This window comes from Nematolebias whitei, chromosome 3 (genome assembly GCF_014905685.2).
Source record: "Nematolebias whitei isolate Nwh7 chromosome 3, NemWhi1, whole genome shotgun sequence".
Taxonomy (NCBI): Eukaryota; Metazoa; Chordata; class Actinopteri; order Cyprinodontiformes; family Rivulidae; genus Nematolebias; species Nematolebias whitei.
The window spans coordinates 20,083,242-20,106,158 of NC_056500.1; the positions used below are offsets into that span (position 1 = coordinate 20,083,242).

General features: G+C 39.8%; 1 protein-coding gene across 1 annotated transcript in view; it reads right to left on the reverse strand.

Moving 5' to 3' along the window:
- Positions 1-22,917, reverse strand: part of fbn2b (fibrillin 2b) — a 62,880-nt gene that overhangs the window by 6,406 nt on the left and 33,557 nt on the right. Inside the window, exons 7-48 of the mRNA XM_037698305.1 lie at positions 20,780-20,932; positions 19,530-19,799; positions 19,281-19,424; positions 18,775-18,894; positions 18,546-18,671; positions 18,336-18,458; positions 17,685-17,960; positions 17,535-17,588; positions 17,320-17,445; positions 15,674-15,799; positions 14,771-14,890; positions 13,550-13,687; positions 12,417-12,467; positions 12,221-12,346; positions 11,899-12,126; positions 11,688-11,813; positions 11,467-11,595; positions 11,252-11,377; positions 9,555-9,680; positions 9,288-9,410; positions 9,012-9,137; positions 8,702-8,827; positions 7,625-7,747; positions 7,383-7,505; positions 7,141-7,266; positions 6,904-7,026; positions 6,423-6,545; positions 5,701-5,862; positions 5,451-5,519; positions 5,229-5,354; positions 5,001-5,126; positions 4,762-4,911; positions 3,498-3,569; positions 3,229-3,354; positions 2,639-2,764; positions 1,613-1,738; positions 1,379-1,495; positions 1,118-1,246; positions 912-1,031; positions 659-784; positions 412-564; positions 97-162 (exon numbers count right to left, since the gene is read on the reverse strand). Coding sequence (XP_037554233.1) covers positions 97-162; positions 412-564; positions 659-784; positions 912-1,031; positions 1,118-1,246; positions 1,379-1,495; positions 1,613-1,738; positions 2,639-2,764; positions 3,229-3,354; positions 3,498-3,569; positions 4,762-4,911; positions 5,001-5,126; positions 5,229-5,354; positions 5,451-5,519; positions 5,701-5,862; positions 6,423-6,545; positions 6,904-7,026; positions 7,141-7,266; positions 7,383-7,505; positions 7,625-7,747; positions 8,702-8,827; positions 9,012-9,137; positions 9,288-9,410; positions 9,555-9,680; positions 11,252-11,377; positions 11,467-11,595; positions 11,688-11,813; positions 11,899-12,126; positions 12,221-12,346; positions 12,417-12,467; positions 13,550-13,687; positions 14,771-14,890; positions 15,674-15,799; positions 17,320-17,445; positions 17,535-17,588; positions 17,685-17,960; positions 18,336-18,458; positions 18,546-18,671; positions 18,775-18,894; positions 19,281-19,424; positions 19,530-19,799; positions 20,780-20,932 — 5,475 coding nt within the window. The remainder of the gene's footprint in view (positions 1-96; positions 163-411; positions 565-658; positions 785-911; positions 1,032-1,117; positions 1,247-1,378; positions 1,496-1,612; positions 1,739-2,638; positions 2,765-3,228; positions 3,355-3,497; positions 3,570-4,761; positions 4,912-5,000; positions 5,127-5,228; positions 5,355-5,450; positions 5,520-5,700; positions 5,863-6,422; positions 6,546-6,903; positions 7,027-7,140; positions 7,267-7,382; positions 7,506-7,624; positions 7,748-8,701; positions 8,828-9,011; positions 9,138-9,287; positions 9,411-9,554; positions 9,681-11,251; positions 11,378-11,466; positions 11,596-11,687; positions 11,814-11,898; positions 12,127-12,220; positions 12,347-12,416; positions 12,468-13,549; positions 13,688-14,770; positions 14,891-15,673; positions 15,800-17,319; positions 17,446-17,534; positions 17,589-17,684; positions 17,961-18,335; positions 18,459-18,545; positions 18,672-18,774; positions 18,895-19,280; positions 19,425-19,529; positions 19,800-20,779; positions 20,933-22,917) is intronic.

Consider the following 22,917-nt stretch of genomic DNA (forward strand, 5'->3'; position numbering starts at 1 on the left):
GGAGAATTAGCCTATAATTCTATCAAACAATTCTATCAAAAAGTCCTTCTCTTAATTTTTATGTTCAAGGGGTAATAATATTGTTGCAACCCTCACCTTCTCGAGTATCGCCCAGTCCAGGCAGAGCTCCGTGACCATATGGACAAAGGGTGTTAAAAGCAGCTGGAAAACCAACGGCCACCAAACGCAAACAATTAGTTTTCATAGTTTACATGGTTCAACAGAGATAGGATTTTTCATTAGACTAACTATGGTACTGAAAAGGAACCTGGGGTTATTTTTATTCTCATCAATTAAAGATGAATAATATAAAGTTCTAGCTTTATGGAGCGCTTTTTTATAAGTTCATAGTTTTGTCATAGTTCATAGTCAAAGAGTGCACTTTCTGAAACGAGTGTATGTATTGCACACCATCAGTCTCTCGGGGGCACAGCTCACAGGGAAGACCCCAGCCCTCCCCGGGCATCTTGCTGCAACAACACTTGGCCTTGGTGGTGTTGAAGGCTTTGGGGACGGAACATTTTCCCCCCTCAAACTTGGTGAAACAGAAGCTCTCTCTGGTGTCTGTCAAGAGAAACATCGCCTTCCAGTCAAATCATAATTCAATTACAATCTTCTATTTGGCTTCATGTGGGTGTTAACTAACAGCTTCTCTCACCGTAGCAGCGCCGCTTGTTGTCAGAGAGCACAAAGCCCGGTTGGCAGGAGCACTGGAAGCTGCCGGGAGTGTTGGTGCAGGTGCCAAACTGGCAGATGTTTGGCTCTACATCACATTCATTGATGTCTAAAGAGAGAAGAGAGAATGACAAGTAAGAGTGGGTGTGTATGCTGGAACAGACAGCTGTGTCACTGATGTGAAAACCTGCAGCCATTGAAAGGCGATTCTTCATTTGCGCAGGTTTATGTCTTACCTAAACACTGCTCATTATGCACTTCGTAGCCAGGAGGGCAGATGCATCTGAATGATCCATCCAGATTCTGACAAGTTCCTGGGGAGCAAGTCCCAGGTAGGCTGATACACTCATTTATATCTGTGAAGAAACAAACAAACACAATTTCTATAAAATTTCATAGGTGTCACTTTTTTTTGGTCATTTATGGCATGAATAAAAATTACCGATGCAGTTCTTCCCATCAGGTGTGTTTTCATAACCCTCGTGGCAGAGACACTGGAAGGATCCAAGCCCGTTGATACACTGTCCGTTTCTGCACACTTGGCCCTGAAGGGCAAAGCACTCGTCTATGTCTGTGAGGTAGAGATGAATTTTTGTTTCAGCAGCAAGTCAAATGCACAAACAAATCGCAGAACAAAATTTATAGTGTCCGTTGGCGTCTACGGGAAATCCATTTGTAAAGCAGAACAGAAAACGGTTCCTACCCATGCAGTCGTTGTTGTGCGTGAGCTCAAAGCCGGGGAAGCAGAGACAGTTGTAGGACCCCACTGTGTTTTTACAGGTGCCATTACCACAGGGCTGTCTGTCACACTCATCAATATCTAAAACATGAACAAATACATTTAATGTGGGTGAAAACATTCTGCCACTACATTTGAATTTATTCAGTTGAACTAAATGTCTAAAACTATTGTGTGATTTTGGACAGCGCTCCTCACCCATGCACATCGTCTGATCAGTGGTGGCTTTGAAGCCGTTGTGGCAGAGACAACGATAACTGCCCTGCGTGTCGATACACTGACCGTGGCTGCACACGTTAGGAATCTCCTGACACTCGTTACGATCTGGGAGGGAAAACAGTTCAAGTTCAAGAATCTTTATTATCCCCAAGGGCCAATTTGTTTCAGTCATTAGGCACACTAAACATCTATACTAGACAAGACACTGAGACATTAAAATAACAATACATGAAATCATCATTGTTCGTTGAGAAGCCCGATGGATACATGGATGAATGAGTTTTTCAGTCTGTCCGTCCTACATCTGGGCAGCAGATACCTACGTCCAGATGGTAGCAACCTGAACTCACCATGAAGTGGGTGATCAGGATCTGCCAGAATGTTATGTGATCTGCCAGAAATGTTAACAACTAGAAATTTTTTTCATTTTTATTTGTTTGCAATTGCATTTTATCTGCAGGAATGAGTTTATTTGCTTTGAAATTCAAATTAAATCTCATTAACTTGGTTATATTTTCAAGTGCTTAAGTTCTTGTGTTTTTGTCATAAAAGGGATGAAAACTGTTAGACGTTGCTTCAAACTACCTCCTTGGCTTTTCATCATCAGTTTTAAATAGCGATGTAGAACAGGGACAGACAAAAGGTCTGGACAATAATTAGAGAATTTCAGGTTCAGCAGCTCTTTCTAATGAAGGAGGGATTTAGGCCTTTTTTTTTTTTAACTTTGTAGACCTTTTCTTAAGACAAAAATAAAAAAAAAAATGGAAAAAGCAAAAGAAAAAAGGAAATTATAAATTATATCAGGCTATTTTTGTCCAAAAAAAATCAAATTGTATCAAATTTTAACATATGGATGTTTTTGTCACAATTAAAGTAAACCCTCGGCTGCTTGAATTTTATGTTGTGCTTGTTGTGTGCAGAGTTTTTCTTTTTTCCTAATTTGCCAAGATGTGGGGATTTTTCTAGCTTTGCGTTTACTCAAAACCTGTTGTAATCCTGACTCACCCAGACAGGCCCCGCTGGGCGACAGTTTGAATCCCTGCGAGCACTCGCAGCGGTAACCGCCTGGAATGTTGATACAGTTTGCGTTGCGCTGGCACAGGTTGTCCCCGCTGTTACATTCATCAATATCTACAGCAAAGGGAGAAAGGGGGAGAAACAACGGGCATTCATCACAGACTCCATAACTGTCTTATCAGAGTAGGCTGTCAGATTGTGGACAAGAAAAAAATTCTGCCATTTTGACTCTGGTAAGACCACTATCAGGATGACTGATGGTTCTGGTGGATCCCATCCAGAGACAATACACTTGTCTTTACAAGGATATAATTCATATTAATACAGCAGCATTAACTTCAGTGAAGGAGGCGTTTGGAAAGGGAAGTGAAAGTCATTATGTTTATGTGCATGAGTGTCCATGCTTTTATTTGTGTGTTCGTACATGTTAATATCATTAAGATTATAAATAGAAGTGTCAGAAGACAGTGTCATGTGCAATATGAGATGAATTAGTACAGGCAGCTGCTCTGTCAAAACAGGAGTGACAGCAAAGGGAGGAAAACCTCTGTGTTTTTTTTTTCAGACCTCATACCAACCTTCACATATCAGCAGTATGTTGTTGTAGCTGAAGCCCATTGGACATTCGCAACGGAAACTTCCGATCTGGTTGATGCACACTCCATTGGCACAGATGCCAGGGATTTCCCTGCACTCGTCAATATCTGCAGAAAATACCAACAAACAAGATTTTGTATTGAACGTGTTTTGAATTTACCAACAACAAGTTTTTAAATGTTCACCTTCAACAGTAAGGTTATGTAGGTTTAAATTCAGAAAAACAAGCAACAATTTTATATTATCTTACCAACTGGTTTCCCAGTGTGGATGTCAATGATGAAACCAGGAGAGAGGTTACCACACAGAACCTGATACTGAGCTGGAAGAATCATCACAAAGGAGATTTGTTCAGGAATTAAACTCACATTTCATTGAAAAAATTCCATGTCAAAGTTTTATACAAAAATCTTATATACCATAATCTGTTAGTGGGATGGTGGTGTCTGTCAGCTACTAAAACACCAAATATTTAGCTCAAAATCTAAATTGACCAAGTTTTAATCGTATTTGTTTTGTTAAGATTCATTAGCTATGTTGTCAGTCTTGAACTGGATTGACTCAAAAAGGGATCCAGCTGTAGACATGCATCCAGTGGTTACTTTCTGAGACTTACTAAAATTTCTCCACTGGTTCACAAGATAATTTGCTGACAGACAGGAACAAACACAAAAGGCAATCACAATATTGCTTGCCAGCAGGGCTTAATTTAAGCTGGATCCTGCCGGAACAGGATCAGGGAACACACTTATTTGACAGGGTGTGTTCTGGTAACTGTTTGCTTGGATCCGGTAACTCTCAGGCTGACTAATAATAAAGTTATGAACAAATTTGACTACCTTGAACGAATAAAACCTACAAAGCATTATGGACATGTAATCTGAAAATAATTACATAAACACTAATTTTAAACATAACAGCCACTTACGAGCTTCCTATACAGTAACACATAAGAGCTGTCCCTTCTAGTAAGCATTTCCGCTTATACCCTTAAAAAAATCTTCGCCCCTAAAAGTTCAGTCATGGGCAATTTAATTAAAAACACAAAAATATAAATAAACAGCACAACTAAATTGCAAGTCAGTTGTACAATTTAAGTGGGTCATTAATACAATTTTGATTATTTAGTAAAAATACAAGAGAAATGCTTGATGGGTAATCACATGACTACATCACGTATCAAACCAACGATGACAATTTGTCAAAATAACAGCAATCAAAATCTCAAAAAGACAGTCCAGTTTACTTTCATTAAAAAAAGGTAAACGTAGATGTTTAACAACCCGTTAAAATACACCAGAATTCAGGAAATGGCATCTACTTTATTCAAGATTTTCTGGATGAGGACCCCCCCAAACACCCCACCAAAAAATTAAAATAAAAAATGCATTCCAGCATTGTTTGGTTAACAAATAAGCACTGATTGCCAGGATATATATATATACTGTATATATTTGTCATTGTTTCAAACAGATATTTTAGAGTATGTTTTTTAGGTTTGGACTAAAACTCACTGGTAGCAGGAGTAGGACAGGGCTCGCAGGGCTTATTCCAAGCTTTTCCCACGTTGTAGGCGCAGCAGCACATTTTCTTGGTCATGTTGAACGACAGCTCGTTCTCACACGTGTCGTTGAAGTTGCGGTAGCACACACTTTTTCTCATGTCTGCGTAACAAGGTGAAACTACATGAAAAATCTGCTCCATGCTTTGACACTTTTGGAAATATAATGATTTAATGGGGTGCGTCTCTCACCCATGCAGTTGTTGCCTCCATTGACCTGCATGTACTCGGGGGGACACACACAGGTGTAGTTGCCCAGAGTGTTGTAGCATGTGCCAGGCCCACAAATGCCAAAATGAGCAGAGCACTCGTCAATATCTGGAAATAATATGATAAAGAAATCAAAAAGTAAGAGAAGCTGAGTATTTTTTTTCTTCAGTATTAATTCAGTTGGTTTAAAAGGAAAGTTAAAGGAAATACCTTCACAGATGCGTGTCTCTTCATTGAGATAGTAGCCTACTGGACATTCACACTGGAAACTGCCAAATGTGTTAATACAGTTTCCACCCTGGCAGAGACCCGGTAGTTCCATGCATTCGTCAATATCTACAAAAGAATTTGAATAATTAAATTCACCATTGCCCGTTTTGTCATTTTAAAAACATTTTTCTGTTTTTTTTTTTAAAAGGCAAAATGGCTTACCTTCCAGAAGAACAGTGATGGGGTTGGGTCTGAACCCCTCCCCTCCTGGACAGAGAGTCTTATATTCCGCTACAAGGCAGAAACGTGAAAAAGAAATCAGTTTCTCCAATGTGACTTTTGTAAAAACACATCCATCAGTTTGCAGGCATGCATGTCACAGTCATTACTGGCACTAAATAAATGTGTCGAGCACCATTGTATTGCAATATTTATTATTTGAAGGAGTGGACTGAGTGCTTGCAGTGCTTACAGGAGTTGGATGTGGGGCAGAATTCACAAGGGTTTCCCCAAGCTTTTCCATCAGAGCAACAGCAGGAAGCTCGAGTTACGCCCACGCCAATCTCTGCGTTGCAGGAGATTCCTCCGTCGCCACGGGGAAGGATATCCAGGAAGCAGTTACCCACACGAGTATCTGAGAGGGAAACAAAATAAAATGTGAGTGTGTTACACATTTTACAGGCACACAACTGCATGTTTTAGGTGGATTTATGCACACCTGCTGTATGGCTATGATAGGTCTCCTAATTACATGGCAGCCAGTTCGATGCCATACTCTTTGTGCCACATGCTATTTTTAAACTGCATCATCTTTTAGTTCATGACCAGATTAAACTCTACAGCTGTAATTTATTACAGTAAGCTTGTGGTCTTTTGCATGTTGTCACAATACTCTTATACTTTTTTATTCTCACTGATTTTATGATTCTGCAATGTAGAAGACTATAATATCAGCACCATAAGCATACTTACCTTACATGGGAAAAATACAAGAAGAATTAAGGCTCATAAAAGTCTACTAAACAGCCACATGATAGCAATTTAAATTGAGTACCGTTTGAAGAGCATACCTCAAACAGATAATTCATAAGCAACTTTAAATAAAACTACATTGCACAATCTAATTCTTGGAGGGCAACACTGGTTGCCTTCATTTAAAGCTTCTTATCTGTAAAACCTCTGCATGTGACTCACCCACGCAGCCCACTCCAGTGGGGTTGAGCTGAAAGTCAGTAGGACAGTTACACAGGTAACTTCCTGGTATGTTCACGCAGAGTCCATTGAGGCAGTTCACATGAACAGCACACTCGTTAATGTCTGCAACACACACACAAACACACAGTTTTAAATGGGTCAATTTGTTAGTTTATTTCTTGTCATAAAAATTGCATTTTTTTTCCTACTACACAGTCCAACAGTTAAAAAAGGTGCTAAGTGTATTGTTATCTTTAAAAAATGGAAAAATATACACGACAAAACCACATCCTGGCCTCTGTTTTGCTACAGAGCAAATTTAACAACTGAGAAAGCAGATGAGTTTTTAAATCACAAATTACAATTTAAAAAATATATATATATTCTTGATCAAAGACAGTTTTCAGATGTACAATGTTGGTATAGCAAGAGAATGATGAGGTCTGAAATAACACATTAAGTCAAGTTCTGTGTCAGTTACCCGTGCAGTTCCCTCCACTGCGGTCCAGTTCGTAACCTTCATCACACACGCAACGGAACATCCCTGGAAGGTTCTGGCACGTTCCGAACACACAGATGTTCTGGAAATTACACTCGTCTATGTCTGTGGCAAAGACAGCAAAACAAAGGGAAATGTTTAAGCTAAAGTGAAGCAACAAAGGAAAAACGAGACCAACAAAACCGAACAGAATTCAGGGTGCCAGACTGAGCGCAGCACCTTGACAGGCCTTGCTGTCCTCTGTAGGAGTGAAGCCCATCTCACACTCGCAGCGATAACCCCCCGGAGCGTTCAGACACTGGCCGTTCTCACACAGGTTGACATTGTCTGCGCACTCGTCCATGTCTGAAACACAGCGTGCAGGTGTTTTAAAGTATAAAACAGAAGATTTATGCTTCTATTACTCAAAGTGCCGTGTAAGTGTAATGTTCACCCCATCAGGACAGTTTTAATGTTCTTACCAGAGCATGAAAAACCATCTCCGTTGAAGCCTTCTTTGCACGTACACCTGTAGGACCCAGGTGTGTTGACACAGTCGGCATTGGGGTGACAGTTGTAGTCCTCAGAGGAGCATTCATCATAATCTGCAGGAGAAGGAAGATTAAAGAACTCAGCAGTAGAATAAAACAGCTACATCTCCAGGCTTTTGTTTAAAACTCAAACTCATATTTAAAAACCTGAGACCCTTTGAGCACCGACTCACCCACACACTTGATGCCGTCTCCCACCCAGCCGTCTCGACAGCGACACTTGAAGCTTCCCGGCACGTTGATGCAAGCAGCATGCATGTCACAGTTATGCGCTCCGATCTCACACTCGTCAACATCTGGAAAAGTTACAAGCAGCAGCTAAACAGTCAGGACGTAAGAAAAAATATCAACTAGATAATCTTTGTAAATTACCAGTAAAAACGTTTTTGAGGCACAATGATGCAAAATAAAGATTTATTACAGAATATAAACAAAATATCATGATTCCATCATTGCATATGCTGTATAACATGAATAACATTTATACATTATTTTTACACGCAGATTAATCCTCAGAATAAAAAATAAATGTGATATGCAAATTAAGTGTGGTAAGTTCTGGATTAAGGTTTAAATCCATATAACCTATTGTTGAAGTTATTTATTTAGTAAGTAATAAATAATATTTATATAGTAAATAAACAGTGTTATATTTTTAATAGGCCAAATGAGTTCACTGGGGATGATCCTTTGTGTGAAGTTTTTTTAATCTCATATATAACTTAATATTAATACATTTTAAATAGATATACTGTATATATATTGTTACAATATATATACAGTATATCTTCTACAATCTTCCTAAGTAAAAGGTTTTCTAGAAAAAGTCTAATTTTACAGCTTTAAAAAGAAAAAAATCTTTAAAAATCTTCCAAATTCACGAAAACAATCAATGTTTGTGTTCAGGTCTGAATCAGAATGCTCCTGCAGACCCACGCTCCAAACGGCTCCGTTTTATTCTGTCTGCGGTGCTGCTCTGTCTGCACCTTGTTCAGTTCATCAGAATCAGAAGAAGCTTTATTATCATCACACCGAGATACTCGTGACTAAACAATACATTTTTTTAAATATAGCTCTGAAACTACTGCATGCATGGATAAACTATTTTGACACTTGGCTTAAATTTGGACACATAGAGGCCCAGTTCTCTTAAGAGACAGATCCTCCCCTGACCGTGTGTGTGTGTGTGTGTGTGTGTGTGTGTGTGTGTGTGTGTGTGTGCGTGTGTGTGTGTGTGTGTGATGATGTACCGGTGCAGCCCGTGGATCCCTTTTTGACAAAGTATCCCAGCTGACAGTGGCAGATGAAGGAGCCTTTGGTGTTCTCACAGTCACCGTGGAGACAGATGTTTGGGTTCAAATCACACTCGTTCACATCTGGGCAGACAGGGATCACACAAAATGGTTGTCAGAGTGACACAAAACAAGTGTGACAGAAACATGTTCAGATTTATATTTGAAAACAGACAGAGGATGAAGAGGTCAGACAGAAGAACATATCATCCTGACATAAAATCTGAATGAGTTCGAACAGATTTAAAGGTTTTGTTCATCCTCTTACCGATACAGGTCCTCATGTCCAGGGAGGCCATGAATCCATCGAAACACAGACAGCGATATTCTCCAGGGATGTTGGTGCACTGGCCTCCATCACAGATGTCTGGAGTCTCCTCGCACTCGTCAATATCTATCAAATACGCCACAGAAAGGGTTTATAATTAGGCTACAAGTCTTCAGACGAGTGTTAAAGTCTATCAAAAGCACACACACGCATGCAAGGTGAAATATCTCCTTACAGGAAGTGATTTGAATTCACGAGTAAAACATGTTTTATTACCAGAGCATGTTCTGAGGTCAGGCATTAGAGCATAGCCCTCACTGCAGCTGCACTCGTAGCTGCCCTCCGAGTTGGTGCAGTGGGTCTCGCATCCTCCGTTCATTATGGTACACTCGTCAATATCTGCAAGGACAGATCATCAGCACACTAAGATCCCCGTCCCAGAGAGAACAGGAACACAAAAAAATCAAACTTGCTGTTTGGCTTGCATAAAAAAGCCAGTTATTAGAAATAATATATTTGTGATAAAACTTTTACTCATCTTACCGACACAGCCCTGGCGGTCTGGTGTCGCCTGGTAACCAGTGTTACAGGAGCACTGGTACGTCCCGGGCATGTTGACACACTGACCGTGTCTGCACAGATTCTCACTCAGCTGACACTCATTCATGTCTGAGGCAAACAAGTAGAGAAAATTAAACTTAATATTGGGTCGTCATGACAATGGCTTGATCAACTATTCAATTAATTAAATAATCAACAAAAGAAAATGAAATAAAAGAAAACTGTAGATTCCAAACACAAGCCTGTTCTCTTCACTTTGTTGTTAATTATGGAACATGGTGTGTAAGACACACAAGCATTAGAAGTGACAAAACAGGCATGAATTAGGCATTTCAACTCAAAACTGTTTGTCATTCTGAAGGTTTTGTTGTTCATTTATTTTCTTTTGTAGTTTGACATTTATTGCTGTATATAGATTAATTTTTCTGAGAAAAAAAAATCTGTAAAATAAATTTCAGCTCAAAACTGCAGCTGTGTTGTCTCCTAAAAATCAATTTATTTGGAGCTTGATACCACTAAAACTCAAATATTGATTCTTTAATTTTTTTCATGAACAAACTTCTTAAATACAATAATTTCTTTGAAAAATATAAATTATATATTTATGTTAAATTGTTCTCTTTATAATTCAATTCATGTTACTATTACAGATGTTTCAATATGAGCTAAAGAGTGAAAAATAATGCACTTTTTATAAATGCTTATCTGGTGAACCTTTTATGGAGTTTTCAAATTGAGTTAATTATAGTCTAAAATTTGGCGTTGGAAGTAAGAATTATTCATGCTTCTGTGCAAACTTCATTAATCTTGAGTAAAAAGTAAAGAGCTATTCCCCAATTGTTCATAAATTTCTCAAATTTTAGAATGCTACTTTCTAAATGATTTTATAAAAATCCATACATTTTATGCACATGTCCGGACTTTATGCTTTATCACTGCGTGGAAATAGGATTTCTGCATTTAGCTTGATGCCTTGGAAGGTCTTCTTAAATAAACAACCTCTGCTCAATTTTTATTTGCATCAGACGGTTAACAGACAAAAACTTTATTTTGTGAGCTGTTTCATATTATTAGGGTTATTCATAATGAGTAATAATGTTTTTTTTAAAGAATAAATATGTTGCAAATATGCACAATTAAAAACTAGGTAAAGTTTATTTGTGTTATTTTAATCTGAAATGTTCCTTGACAATTTTTTGCTATTTTTTTAACTAATGCACAAAAGAGAACTCACTTATTGTTCTTAAGAAACTGATGTTGTTAAAATGAAACCAGCTTTTACATGATAGTGTAATATATTCAATTAGCCTTTAAGATCATCCAGTATGCAAATGGACTTTACTTACCGATATATAACCCCTTACTAGCTAATCAAGATACTTAAAGCTCTTTACAACACAATCTGTGCCCTCGTTTACCTCCACACACATTCATACAGCACTCTACTAGATCTCTACAGAGCTAACAGAACAAATCGTTCTTTAGAGACTAATCAGCGCTTTAGATCACATGATAGGACTCACATCGAAGGCAATGAGGGGTTCAGTATCTTGCATTAGGACACTTCAATAGGTGACTGGATTGTTGTGGAATTGAACCCCCAACTCTCAGATTAAAGGACAACTGCTGTAACCACTCATTCACAGCTGCCCAGTATGCATGCTGATTGGTTGGCCCACCTTCGCAGACAGATGCGTCACTGCTGAGCAGGTATCCAGGGGGACATTCACACTCGTAACTCCCGTCCGTGTTCAGGCAGGTTCCTCCGTGACACAACAGGGGGTTCCTCTCACATTCATCAATGTCTGTCAGAAGAAAGGCGGTGAGGAGGGAAAGCAAAATGAACAAATGAATCGTGCATTATGTTTTGTAGATGACTGTGTTTCAAACTCACCCATGCAGTTCTTCATCATCATGAAACCGCTTTCATAGCCGTCAAAGCACTCGCACTCGAAGCTGCCGGGAGTGTTGACACATGTACCGTGACCACACAGGTCAGGGGAGATCCGGCACTCATCAATATCTGAAACCCAGGACACAATGAAAGGAAACTAACCAACTGTTAGCTGTGTATTCAACCGTCACTAGATCCACTCCTCCTGCTAAAGTCCGAACCTGTGCAGTTCCTCTCCTCAGCTGTGAGAGCGAAGCCGCTGTTGCAGCGACACTTGAAACTGCCAATTGTGTTTCTGCAGGTCCCATGGGTGCACAGACCCTGGAACACCTTACACTCATTCACATCTAGAAAGAAATACACACAAATATAAGATATTGTTTTTTTAATATAAGCTCAACTCTGTTCTAATGGAAATGGATGCCATGGTACCTTTATAGAAGGCCCTGCCAGTCAGAATATCTCCTCTGTTTGCGAAACCTGGACCTCTGGGACATATGGTGTTAAACTCAGGTGTCCCTTCTTTGGGACACTCCTCACAGTCGACCCCCCAGGCGGCACCGACAGAACAGCAGCACATATCCACACGGTATCTCCCTGACAGTGGCTCGCCACACTCATCCTCATGCCATTTCTTGTAGCACTGCTCACTGCGCATGTCTATAATAAAACATCATAGATAAACAAAGTAGCATTTGTTTTTACATTTGGACTTCCTGTAGCAGAGACAACTAACTGTCCCAGGCCGTCTTACCCACACACGTGCGACCGCTGCTGTCCAGGGTCAGACCTGCAGCACACTCGCAGCGGAACGAGCCCTGCGTGTTCACACATCGCCCATTCGTACACAAGCCAGGGAACACCTCACACTCATTAATGTCTGCAAGGAAAATAGCATGTTATAAAAGTACAATACTTTTAATGACAAATGGGTGGAATGACAGTCTTACCTTCACAAACAAGGCCCTTCATGCGAGCAAATCCTCGAGAACAAGCAGTATCTGAGGAGACAGACGTTTTTTGTTTGAATACAACTCATCTTTGCCTTTAGGTCTGCCTGTTAGCTAAATATTTCCTGAACCACTGAGCACATTTAAATGAAGCCTGCAAGAAGTAATCTCTGGTAGTACATGGCTATAACGGTTTTACAGATATTGACCTAAAATATACTGGGGTAGTAGCTGATCCAACAAAGTTCAGTCAGGTCATCTGGACGGTTTCTTTTTTTGTTGAGACGTTTCGTCCTTCATCCAAAGGACTTCATCAACCTGAGAAGCCACCACAAACTGAGTTCCACAAGCAGCACACTCACACAGTGGACCCACCAGTTTGCATGTGATAAGATGGTTCTTGGGGCCCGCTCCCTCCCCGTCAACTCCTCTGAGGCAGCCAAAGTGATTCAAAACATCAAAGTTCATGCTCAATAATCCAGGTAGAAAATTCAACAAAATTCAGTCAGGCTCCTCAGATTGATGAAGTCTTTTGGATGAAGGACGAAACATCTCAACAAAAAAAAAACCATATAGATGACCTGACTGAACTTTGTTGGATTTTTACCTGGATTATTGAGCATGAACTTTGATGTTTTGAACCACTTTGGCTGCCTCAGAGGAGTTGACGGGGGAGAGGGTGGGCCCCAGAAACCATCTTATCACCAGCAAACTGGTTGGTCCACTATGTGAGTGTGCTGCTTGTCAAACTCAGTTTGTGGTGGCTTCTCAGATTGATGAAGTCCTTTGGATGAAGGACGAAAGGTCTCAACAACAAAAAAAAGAAATCGTCCAGATGACCTGACTGAACTTTGTTGGATTTTTACCTGCATTATTGAGAAAGAACTTTGATATAGTAGTTGATATTGTATGAGGTCTTTATTTAAAGTTTGACCAAAATTTCTAAAACTCTCATTTCTCAACACAAGATGATCTTAGTCTAAAGTTTGAGGAATATTAAGCCTTTATTTGTCTGTAGAGATCATTTCGCTTCAGACTCGGGTTTAAATAACAGCCCAGTGTTGCCATCATGTTCTGAAGTGTATGTCAAGTTCAGAGAAGTGCTGTTTGTTAATGTGTGTGTGGGATCTGACCGATTTCGCAGGGTTCACAGGGACTGCCCCAGGCCGCTCCCAGCGTGGAGCAGCACTCCGACTTCAGCGTGGCTCCGTTGATGTTCACCTCGCAGCGGTTGTCTTGTATCGTGAGCCAGCAAGTGCTCTTCATGCTATCTGTGGAGCCAAAGAACAACAAGAAAAGCTTGATGAAATGTGCTCTGTTGTGTTTTCATGGAAACAAACAGCTCTGTTTACATCGAGTTTTCTGACAAAGTAGCCTAAACAAAAAAAAAAAGCTAACAGATTGAGTAAATGCATTTTGTTTCAGCCACATGAAACATTTGCCAAATAGTTTTTTGATGTTACTAAGAACAAGACACAAAACAGAAACAGATTTGTTCATCGGGACATTCAAAAAAGTTCAAGACAAAAACAACTGGACTTTGTTTTTGTAACAGAAGGCGTTTCTCGTCTTCATCATCATCATCATCATCATTCACAGCGCCAGACGTGGTCAAAAAGTCAAACACACTACAGTAAACTTGAAAACTTGTATCATCTTCTTCTATTTGGAGTTTTCTCTAAGTTTTGTTAGTAGCTAAATGTTTACTTTAGTAAAGTACAAAATAAAGTATACATTTAATTCCACTACAGTTATGCTGTTGCATTTATAATAAAAAGAAAGATTAAGTCATAAAACTGACACACTTTTCCCAAAAACCACACAGCCACAAAACTAAAAACAATTTACTTTTCCTCCAAATCCTTAAACAGAAATAAACTAAACCAGACTAAATTTTGGACTTCTGACAGAATCAGTTTGTGCAGTAAGTATACATATTTTTACTAGTTTTCTATTCCACAGGAATTCTACACTGGCATGTAGCTTTTTGACAACAATGATTTATCCCAAAAGAAATGAAGCTCCAAAATAAATGCTCATTTAACTATGACAGGGTGTCTCACATCCCACGTGTCATTAAGGATCTGTTGCAGATTCCAGCGAAGTAAAATGTTCTCCATATGAATCAAGGCCGGGGATGGAAGTATTTATCTAATGAATCAACTGTGGGATCATCTGAGGACAATGCTGTCTCTGAATGGCTGCTGGGATGTTGAGCGTATCAGTGTTTGTTTACAATAAAAAAAAAAGATTCAACTTTAAATTAAAAAAGACTGAAGATGTTTGCAGCAGTTAGTTACCACCTGTGGCTGTAACCTCATGAAGGCTCTGATGTGATCGGCCTCACGTCTTACCCACACAGATGGTGTTTGTAGAGTCCAGCTTGCTTCCATGAGCGCACTCACAGTTGAAGGACCCGGCCACGTTGCGACACAGTCCGTTAATACACGGGCTCGACTCACATTCGTTTATGTCTGGAACGTGCAGACATACAAAACACACACACCGTAAGAAACCATTTTGAACTACAGAAATTGCATTTTCTACAAAAATCCAGTAAGAAAGCTGACTGACTTTTCTGAAATTTGTTGAAAAAGACTAGAAATGATTTGTGAAACTATAAAACAAGCATTAGCTTTCATGAGCTTTCTGTATAATAGACACATTTTCACTATCTGCTAACATTAGCAAATGGATAACTAAAAGCTACATCAGCAATATGTTAACTAACAACAAACATAACAAAAGATAAGCAAAATGTACAATATCAAAAGCTAGTTAAAAAGCAAAATGATAGCTAAAAGTTAAAGTAACAAAATAACTCAAATACAAAAGTAGCTAAAAGCTAGTTAAATGCAGCATTACGGTAGCTACAAACTAAAAGCAGCAAAAAACTGTCAATAAGCTAGAATTAGCTAAAAACTAGGTAAAATCTAACAGTGATGGAACAGTAGCAAAAAAGTAAAGGTAGAACATAATAAAAAGTAGAGTAAGTATGCTAAAGCAGTTTTCAAAATGGATTTTTTTTTTTTTAATTAGAGTGACATGCATGAAAGTATAATCAAAAGACATGGAATCCATCTGTTGAATAAGCTGAACATCTGCATGATTAGCTAAAACAACCAAAAGTATGCAGGAGTTGGTTGAAAAAACAAATAAAAAAAACCCAACAAATAAACAAACATACAGGACAACAGTAATGGGAATGCTCATACACGTTTTGGTTGAGGAACGAATGTGACTGAATGAGCGCTCACCTTCACACGTCTCTGAATCGGGTTTAAAGACGAAGCCTTTAGGACAGGAGCAGGTGTAGGAGCCGGGAGTGTTTCTGCACAGACCGTTGTCACAAAGCAGCCGGTTCACCAAACACTCATTGATGTCTGCAGGCAAAACAGAGAAGAAGAGGGTCATAATTATTGATAACTGACTCAAAACAGTCAGTTACCTGCATGAAATCTAATGACTTCATTTTCTAAATGATCAAAAAACGACAAATCATTTAATCATCAAAAAGATCAATAACTCAACTTTCTTGTCCATAACATTCAATGAAATGGAGATTTGTCTTTGACATCCAGCTTATAAAAACAACACAAGCTAAAAATGTGATTAAAAAACTTTAAAAAGCTTTGCTAACTCAATTAAAAACAAACATTCACTTAAAACCATTCTAAAATACTTGATACATTAACATATGGAAACATCCCAGCAGACAATGGTTTGTCATGTGAGGCTGTGTTTAAATAGGACCTTGTTAAGTACATTCACCACAGAGGGAACAAATGACTTATTGTACCCATTTTTCTTTGCTAAAGGAACCAGCAGTTCCTTAAGCAAAGAAAAATGCTAAACAAAGTTTTATCCATTTAACAAAAGGTTGATTGTTTCATCATCCTGACGCTTACAATTCATTAGGTCTTCAAGATGATGTGAATTAAAAACTATTTTGTTTGTTTTTTAAGTTCTGGATCTGCCTGCAGTCTAAATCACCTCCTAGAAATATTTGATGCATTATAAAATAAAAATAAAAAACTCCAAAAGAGGACGAAATTATGTGTTAAGCAATACCTGAATGATAAATAAAGAACCTTGAAACTTGAATCTGTACTTAGAATTTTTTTCTTTCTAAACAATCTCATACTTAATGTTATCTTTATATTTTGGGCCGTTTCCAAAAGACAATTGTTGCAAATTCCTTTTGTTTATAACCAACTGTATTTTTTAGAAAAAACATTTACAGGTACACACAATTAATCAGAGCTGGGCTTTTTTTTTTAGCACATTATTGTTACACTCTTTAAAAAAATGGTCAAGGTTAAATGGACTGTACTTATATAGCACTTTCTATCTAATCAAGATCCTTAAAGCGCTTTACAACACGATCTGTGCCCTCATTGACCTCCACACACACATTCATACAGCACTCTACTAGACCTCTACAAAGTCAATTGAACAGTTCATTCTAAAAGAGACTAATCAGTGATTTTAGATCACATTCATACACTGATGGGACACACATCAGAGGCAGTGAGGGGTTCAGTGTCTTGCCCAGGGACACTTCAACATATGAGTGTATAGTGATGGAATTGAACCCCACTCTCCCACTGGAGGACAACTTCTCTAACCACTCAACCACAGCTGCCCCTAACAGAACAGAAAAGATTGCATTAAAAAAAAAAAAAGAGAGAGAGAGAGACTACCGGTAATAATTTTTGCCAGTGTTTCCATGATGTAAAAATATCAAAGCTCCCTGCTGAACCTTCACCAACTGCGTTTCTCCCAAGTATTTCTAACTTGAGTTGTGACCACAGCTGCAGTCTCAAAGGCTTTACGACACTTCACGACAAGAAATCAGCAAACTTTGAAATCTAAAGAAGCTTTGAAGCAAAGACTGGCTCACCAACACAGTTCTTGCCACTTGTGTCTGACTCGTAACCGATGTTGCAGATACAGCGGTAGCTTCCTCGGAGGTTTTCACACATGCCGTTCTGACAAATGTCTGGGTCCAAGGCGCACTCGTTGATGTCTGGAGAGATCAGAGTTGTTCCAAAGATGTTATTAAAAAAAAAAGAATGTTCCAACATTAGCCATTATGTTTAAGAGAAATGCATTTACCTCTCCCATCAGTTGTGATTCCAATTCCACTGCTGCACACAGCCTGAAACTCAGCTGAAAGACACATTAGAAGCAAACTGAATTTGTTGAATAGGTCTTATTCTTCATGTGACCCTTAAAAGGACCAGAAAGCTGTGAGCTGGACTCTACCTGAGTTTCTGGATGGGCAGGGTTGGCAGGGCTCCCCAAAACCATGTTCAGGACTCGCACAGCAGCACTCTGACTTGGTCACTGCCCCTGGGAACGGACGCGAGCACGTGCCCATCTTTATAGTACCATAGCAGGTGGTCCTCCTGTGCGTGTCCACACACACTCGTCCATCTACGTCAACGGCCAGGCCCGGTGGACACTCGCAGCGGAAGGAGCCTTCGCTGTTGATGCAGCGCCCGTTCATACAGATACCCGGTGTCTGACACTCATCGATGTCTGAGGTGAGAGGGTGCATGTTACGTCCTCAACATTACAGAGTAAATCCAGTTACAAACAAGTAAAATAAAAATAAAAAATCCACAGATTTGTTTGAATAGGTAGGTGGAACAAAAAAGGTATACAAAGTTAAACAATGTACAGCAAAAAAAACTCTACTTTGCACAGAATAAGCATAAACAAGCTCCGTAAGTACTGCAGAGCATTAAAGCATAAAAAGATAAAATTTGGTTGGAATTCTGAAGTAAAACTGAGCACAACTAGGTTCTAAAAAAAGCCATTATTGGACTTCAAGGACTAACAAATCAGCCAACATTGTTTTAAAACAGCCTCTATGACGTTTTCCTAAAGCTTCAGGGACTGTGCCGCCCTTACCGGTGCAGTAACGTCCGTTAGGAGCCAACTCAAAGCCGGGCTTGCAGATGCACTTAAAGCTGCCGTCCTCGTTGATGCACATGCCATTGAGACACATGTTGGTAGTGGCACACTCATCGTGATCTGTATGGAGCAAGACAAGTTTAAGGAGTTGTGTATAGGTGAAAATGTATATGAAATTCAGCCTGTTTTAGTGTTTTTGTTTCTCACCAATACAATTCTTTCCATCAGGAGTAAGCTCAAAGCCAGCGTTGCAGATGCACTGAAAACTCCCCTCTGTGTTGACACAGCGGCCGTTGCGACACATGACTCCATTCACAATACACTCATCAATGTCTATGAAAAGAAAAATAAACTAATGTTGACCCACTTGGACCCATAGCCAAGGACCTAAGATCAGCAGAAGGATTAAGAAATTAAGAACTTTGGACTGACGTACCAATGCAGGCTTGTTTGGTGGGGGTTCCCTGGTATCCCTCATGGCATTTGCAGTGGTATGATCCAGGTGTGTTGACACAGTCTCCATTAATGCATGGGTTACTCACACACTCTTCCACATCTATACAGGGGAGGAAAGAAAAAGGAAGAATTGATGTCTAAATGGACAGATGTAACTAACAGCGCCAAGAAAAGTGATTCACATTTAAGTAAATTCCTTCTGTAAGCGTCAGATCCCGTGCACTGACATAAGATGGCAGTGTGACACATGAAATAAAGTGCAGCATTATCAGTCGCTCTGAAAATGGTCTGAGAAAAATTGTCTTCAATGCATATTGAGATCATTCACAAGTGTTTTAAGCAATGTTCAAAAGTGATTAGAATGCCAAGGATGGATGTTGGTGTCTAATTTGAACAGAGTCTTTTATCTGCCTGACTTCAAAACAGGTTGAAAAGGATCGTGTATGCTTTTATTATTTTGTGGTACAGGTAATGCATATCTCTTACCAATACACTCCCCACGGACATCCTGCTTGAAGCCCATGTTGCACTCACAGCGGTAACTTCCATGTGACGGGATACAGCGCCCGTTCAAACACAGATGGATGAAATGTTTGCAAAAATCAATGGTTTCGTTCACAGAAGCAGCACCTTTTAAAAATACAACAGACACAAACCAATGAAAATACAAGACAAATTTCAGTTTATTTAGATAGTAGTGTTCATACAGAAATGAACGTCTTCAGAGAAACTCACCGATATGGTTCAATCCTCCTCCATTACCCCCAAAAGTCCCACCATTGCCCCCAAAGGTGCCTCCATTGCCCCCAAATGTCCCGCCGTTGTCTCCAAAGCCTTCCCCTCCTCCATTGCCACCAGTCTTTCCATTACCGTTCCCATTTGACACACTAGGTGGAAGCTTGAATCCATAGTTGCCATTGTTGTTGGGAAAATATCCACTAGGGAAGCTATGAGGAAGCCCATGTCCTTGGGGAACCCCCACAATACACAGTCGCCTGTACTCATCTTGTAAAGACAATAAAAGAGAAGAATTAGGCTTTATTTAGTGTGTTTGTTATAAATAATCTATATGTGTCATTTAAGTATTACTAACCAAAATATATTGAAAAAGGCTTTTTACTGATTTGGAATGAGAGAAAAAACACATTTTAGCTGCTCCCTTCTTCAGGGAACGCCACCGCAAACTAACTCGCACGAAGACTCTGCAATTGTTTTTACACCGGCCTGACACAACCACAGACCACCGAGCTACCACAGCCTTCTGTGTGGAGCAGAGAGCTGCCAACTAGGGCGCCCGGGGGAGCACATGGTGGGGGTTTAACGGCCTTGCTCAAGGGCTCAGAGTGAGGCAAATGAGGGTGGAGGCAGGTGTGGGTGTTTCACCTTTCCCACCCACGTTTTATGGAAGTTGAACCAGTGACCTTCCGATCACAGGCCCACCTTCTCCAACCTCTGCGTCACCACTCCCCCACTGAGAGAAACGTCAAATGTAGGCTGCAAAATGTTCAGGCGCTTCTTCTTCGAACGTTACTGAAAGTTTTCATACAGTGTGTCTGCAGTAATATTCCTGTATGTGAACGTCTGTGTGTTTATTAATACAACGCTACAAAGTCTTCATAAAATAAGTTAAGCCTGTTCTCTGTTTAGTAGCAGTCACTGAAAACACTGGAGCTCATCTTAGTTCAGCGCTGAAAGAAGGCATTCTTTGATCAGCAGTGTATAACAAAGACTCACGCACTGCTCTGAAATTACAGCCTAAATGAAGAGATGATGGATCACTGGATCTGTTCCAACGTTCTTTGGTTAGACTTTAATTTAATTCTCTTCAGCTTGAGTTAATGGTCTTGCTCCAGATTTGCAAAGTTATCTCTTTTTTTCCAGTGTCTGTGGTTTATTTGATGCTGTCCCCTCATTGGGGATGAGTTTAGATAGGTTTAAAATATAGATTTAGATTAAAATGAGTGTTTTCTATCCTGTGTGCTCACCTGATCCTCTGACAGGACACATCTCAGGGATATGGCCTAAAGCCCAGCAGCGACCCGTTTCACAGCAACACTGCATTTTGTTGTACTGCCCGTTCAGCTCTGCTGCACAGCGCCCGTTGGAGAGAGCAGAGAAACAGACGCCCACACGCTGATCTGAGAGCAGTCCAAAGAGAAGAACACACACAATTAAATCCAAAGCAGAGAGAAAAAAAAAGACAAAACATGAATGTGGTTAATTCTGAATCGAAATAAAAGCACAAATTGATGTAAAAAAAAAAGAAGATCTTGTGAAAGTAGACTTTTCTATAAAATTTAAGGACTAAAGTTTATTTAGTTTAGGTCACTCCAATTTTGTACGTAGCATTAAAAGAGGTGACTTTAGTCGACAGGAAATAACACGTAACTGGTGTTTCAGAAACATTTCAGTAGGCATTTGGCTTTTTTTTTTTTTTTCTTAACTTATTGTCTTGCTTTTATTTCCAGCATTTAGAATTTTACACAGCCACTGTAATTGGAAATGAAACTGTATTTTTAAAAGTAGCTTTTATGATGTTTATTTAAATCTGAAAGTTCCTGAAGGGACAAACAGAAGTTGATAGTTTCAAAAATCAAGTTTCCCAGGGTCATGAATGTTAAATGGACACTCTGCAAATAACAACAATAACAGGTCTCTCTTGTAAATGAGTCCCCGAGGCTCAATGGGAACTAACCTGTATAAATAAAGGTTGAATGAAAATAATCTACTGTTTTAAAAGTCTTTTTAAAGGAATTTAAGAACATTTTATTTTTACATTCACACAATTTCAATTGATGGAAATATTTATGGGCTTTCCCTCACCTTGCTACTCGCCTCTTGCCTCTGTGTGGGCTTATAACAAGAGGGGGATTACCTCACCTACATACAAGCATCACAAGAGCCCCCACAAAACAAGGAAAAGTATTTGTTACAGTTTTCCAGGTCAGGTGGACATGAGAGGGAGCTGGTGTTCAAGACTAAGACGTGAAAGGAGGTGGAGAATACAAAAGGTCGTTTGAGCAGCAGTAAACCTGTGAGTATGATTTTTAAAAGTGGGTGAGGAAATTTGAAGTGCCCCTCCAGTAAGAAATGGGGATAAGAGCGAAAAGAAAAGTGAAGTGAGTGAAGGGAGAGGCCCAAGCCGATTAAGTCGCTAATGAGCCAGCCGTCTGGAATTAATCAGTTCCATGTGGGCCAATTTCTGCCAGTTAGATCGAACATAAAGGGCCGTGCTGTGCAGCACACCAACATGTACAATCCCATACATATCCACCAGCGTGTACACAAACCACAAAACGTCCCATAGGAAAGACGAAGCTGGAGGTTTGGTGGAAGATATTGGGAACATAGGAGAGGGAGGAGGGAAGCTGCTGCTGCTGCTGATGATGATGAAGACCTAAATTAGATCCAGACTGCAGTTGGTTCGCTGGCGTTGCACCGCCACACATGCTTTCACTGGATGAGGTGTTTGTTCAGACTCACTAACTGGACAAGTTTTTTTTTTTTTTTCTATGTTTCCACCGTGTGACAGGGGAATTAGGCCATGATTACTGTTAGTTCCCCTCCCCCCGACACACACAAACACACACAGACGCGCATAAACATTACTTCACCACAGAACAGTTCATGTCACTGAACACTGGACACAGTAAACCCTCGAAACCAGAACAAACTTCCAGCTTTGAAAACACAAAACAGAGCCAGAAATCATTCTCATGCATCTTTGTTCTGAAAACAACAAAGAGCTCAAGGAAGATTGGTAACTAAAGTGACATTCATCAATAATCAAACACTCTTAAAAAAAAAGTTAAGTCAGGTCCTCTGGACAGATTCTTCATGTTGAAGCGTTTCATCTTTTATCCAAAAAACTATGTCAGTCTGACGATCTGCAATAAACTCAGCACCTTCTCACAGTGGAGCAACCAGTTTGCAGCTGACACCAGTAGATCAACATCATCAGGCCAGGACTCTGAGGTCTACACTCATCTCCAGACCAGCGGTCACACATTCAGGGGTTAAGATGTTCACATCCTTGATGAAGAGGAATGTTAGTTTGAAAGAGGAGCGAAGGAAGCCGTTTTTGTGAAGAGAACCCATCCATCGTTAAACGGGGCGGAGGCCT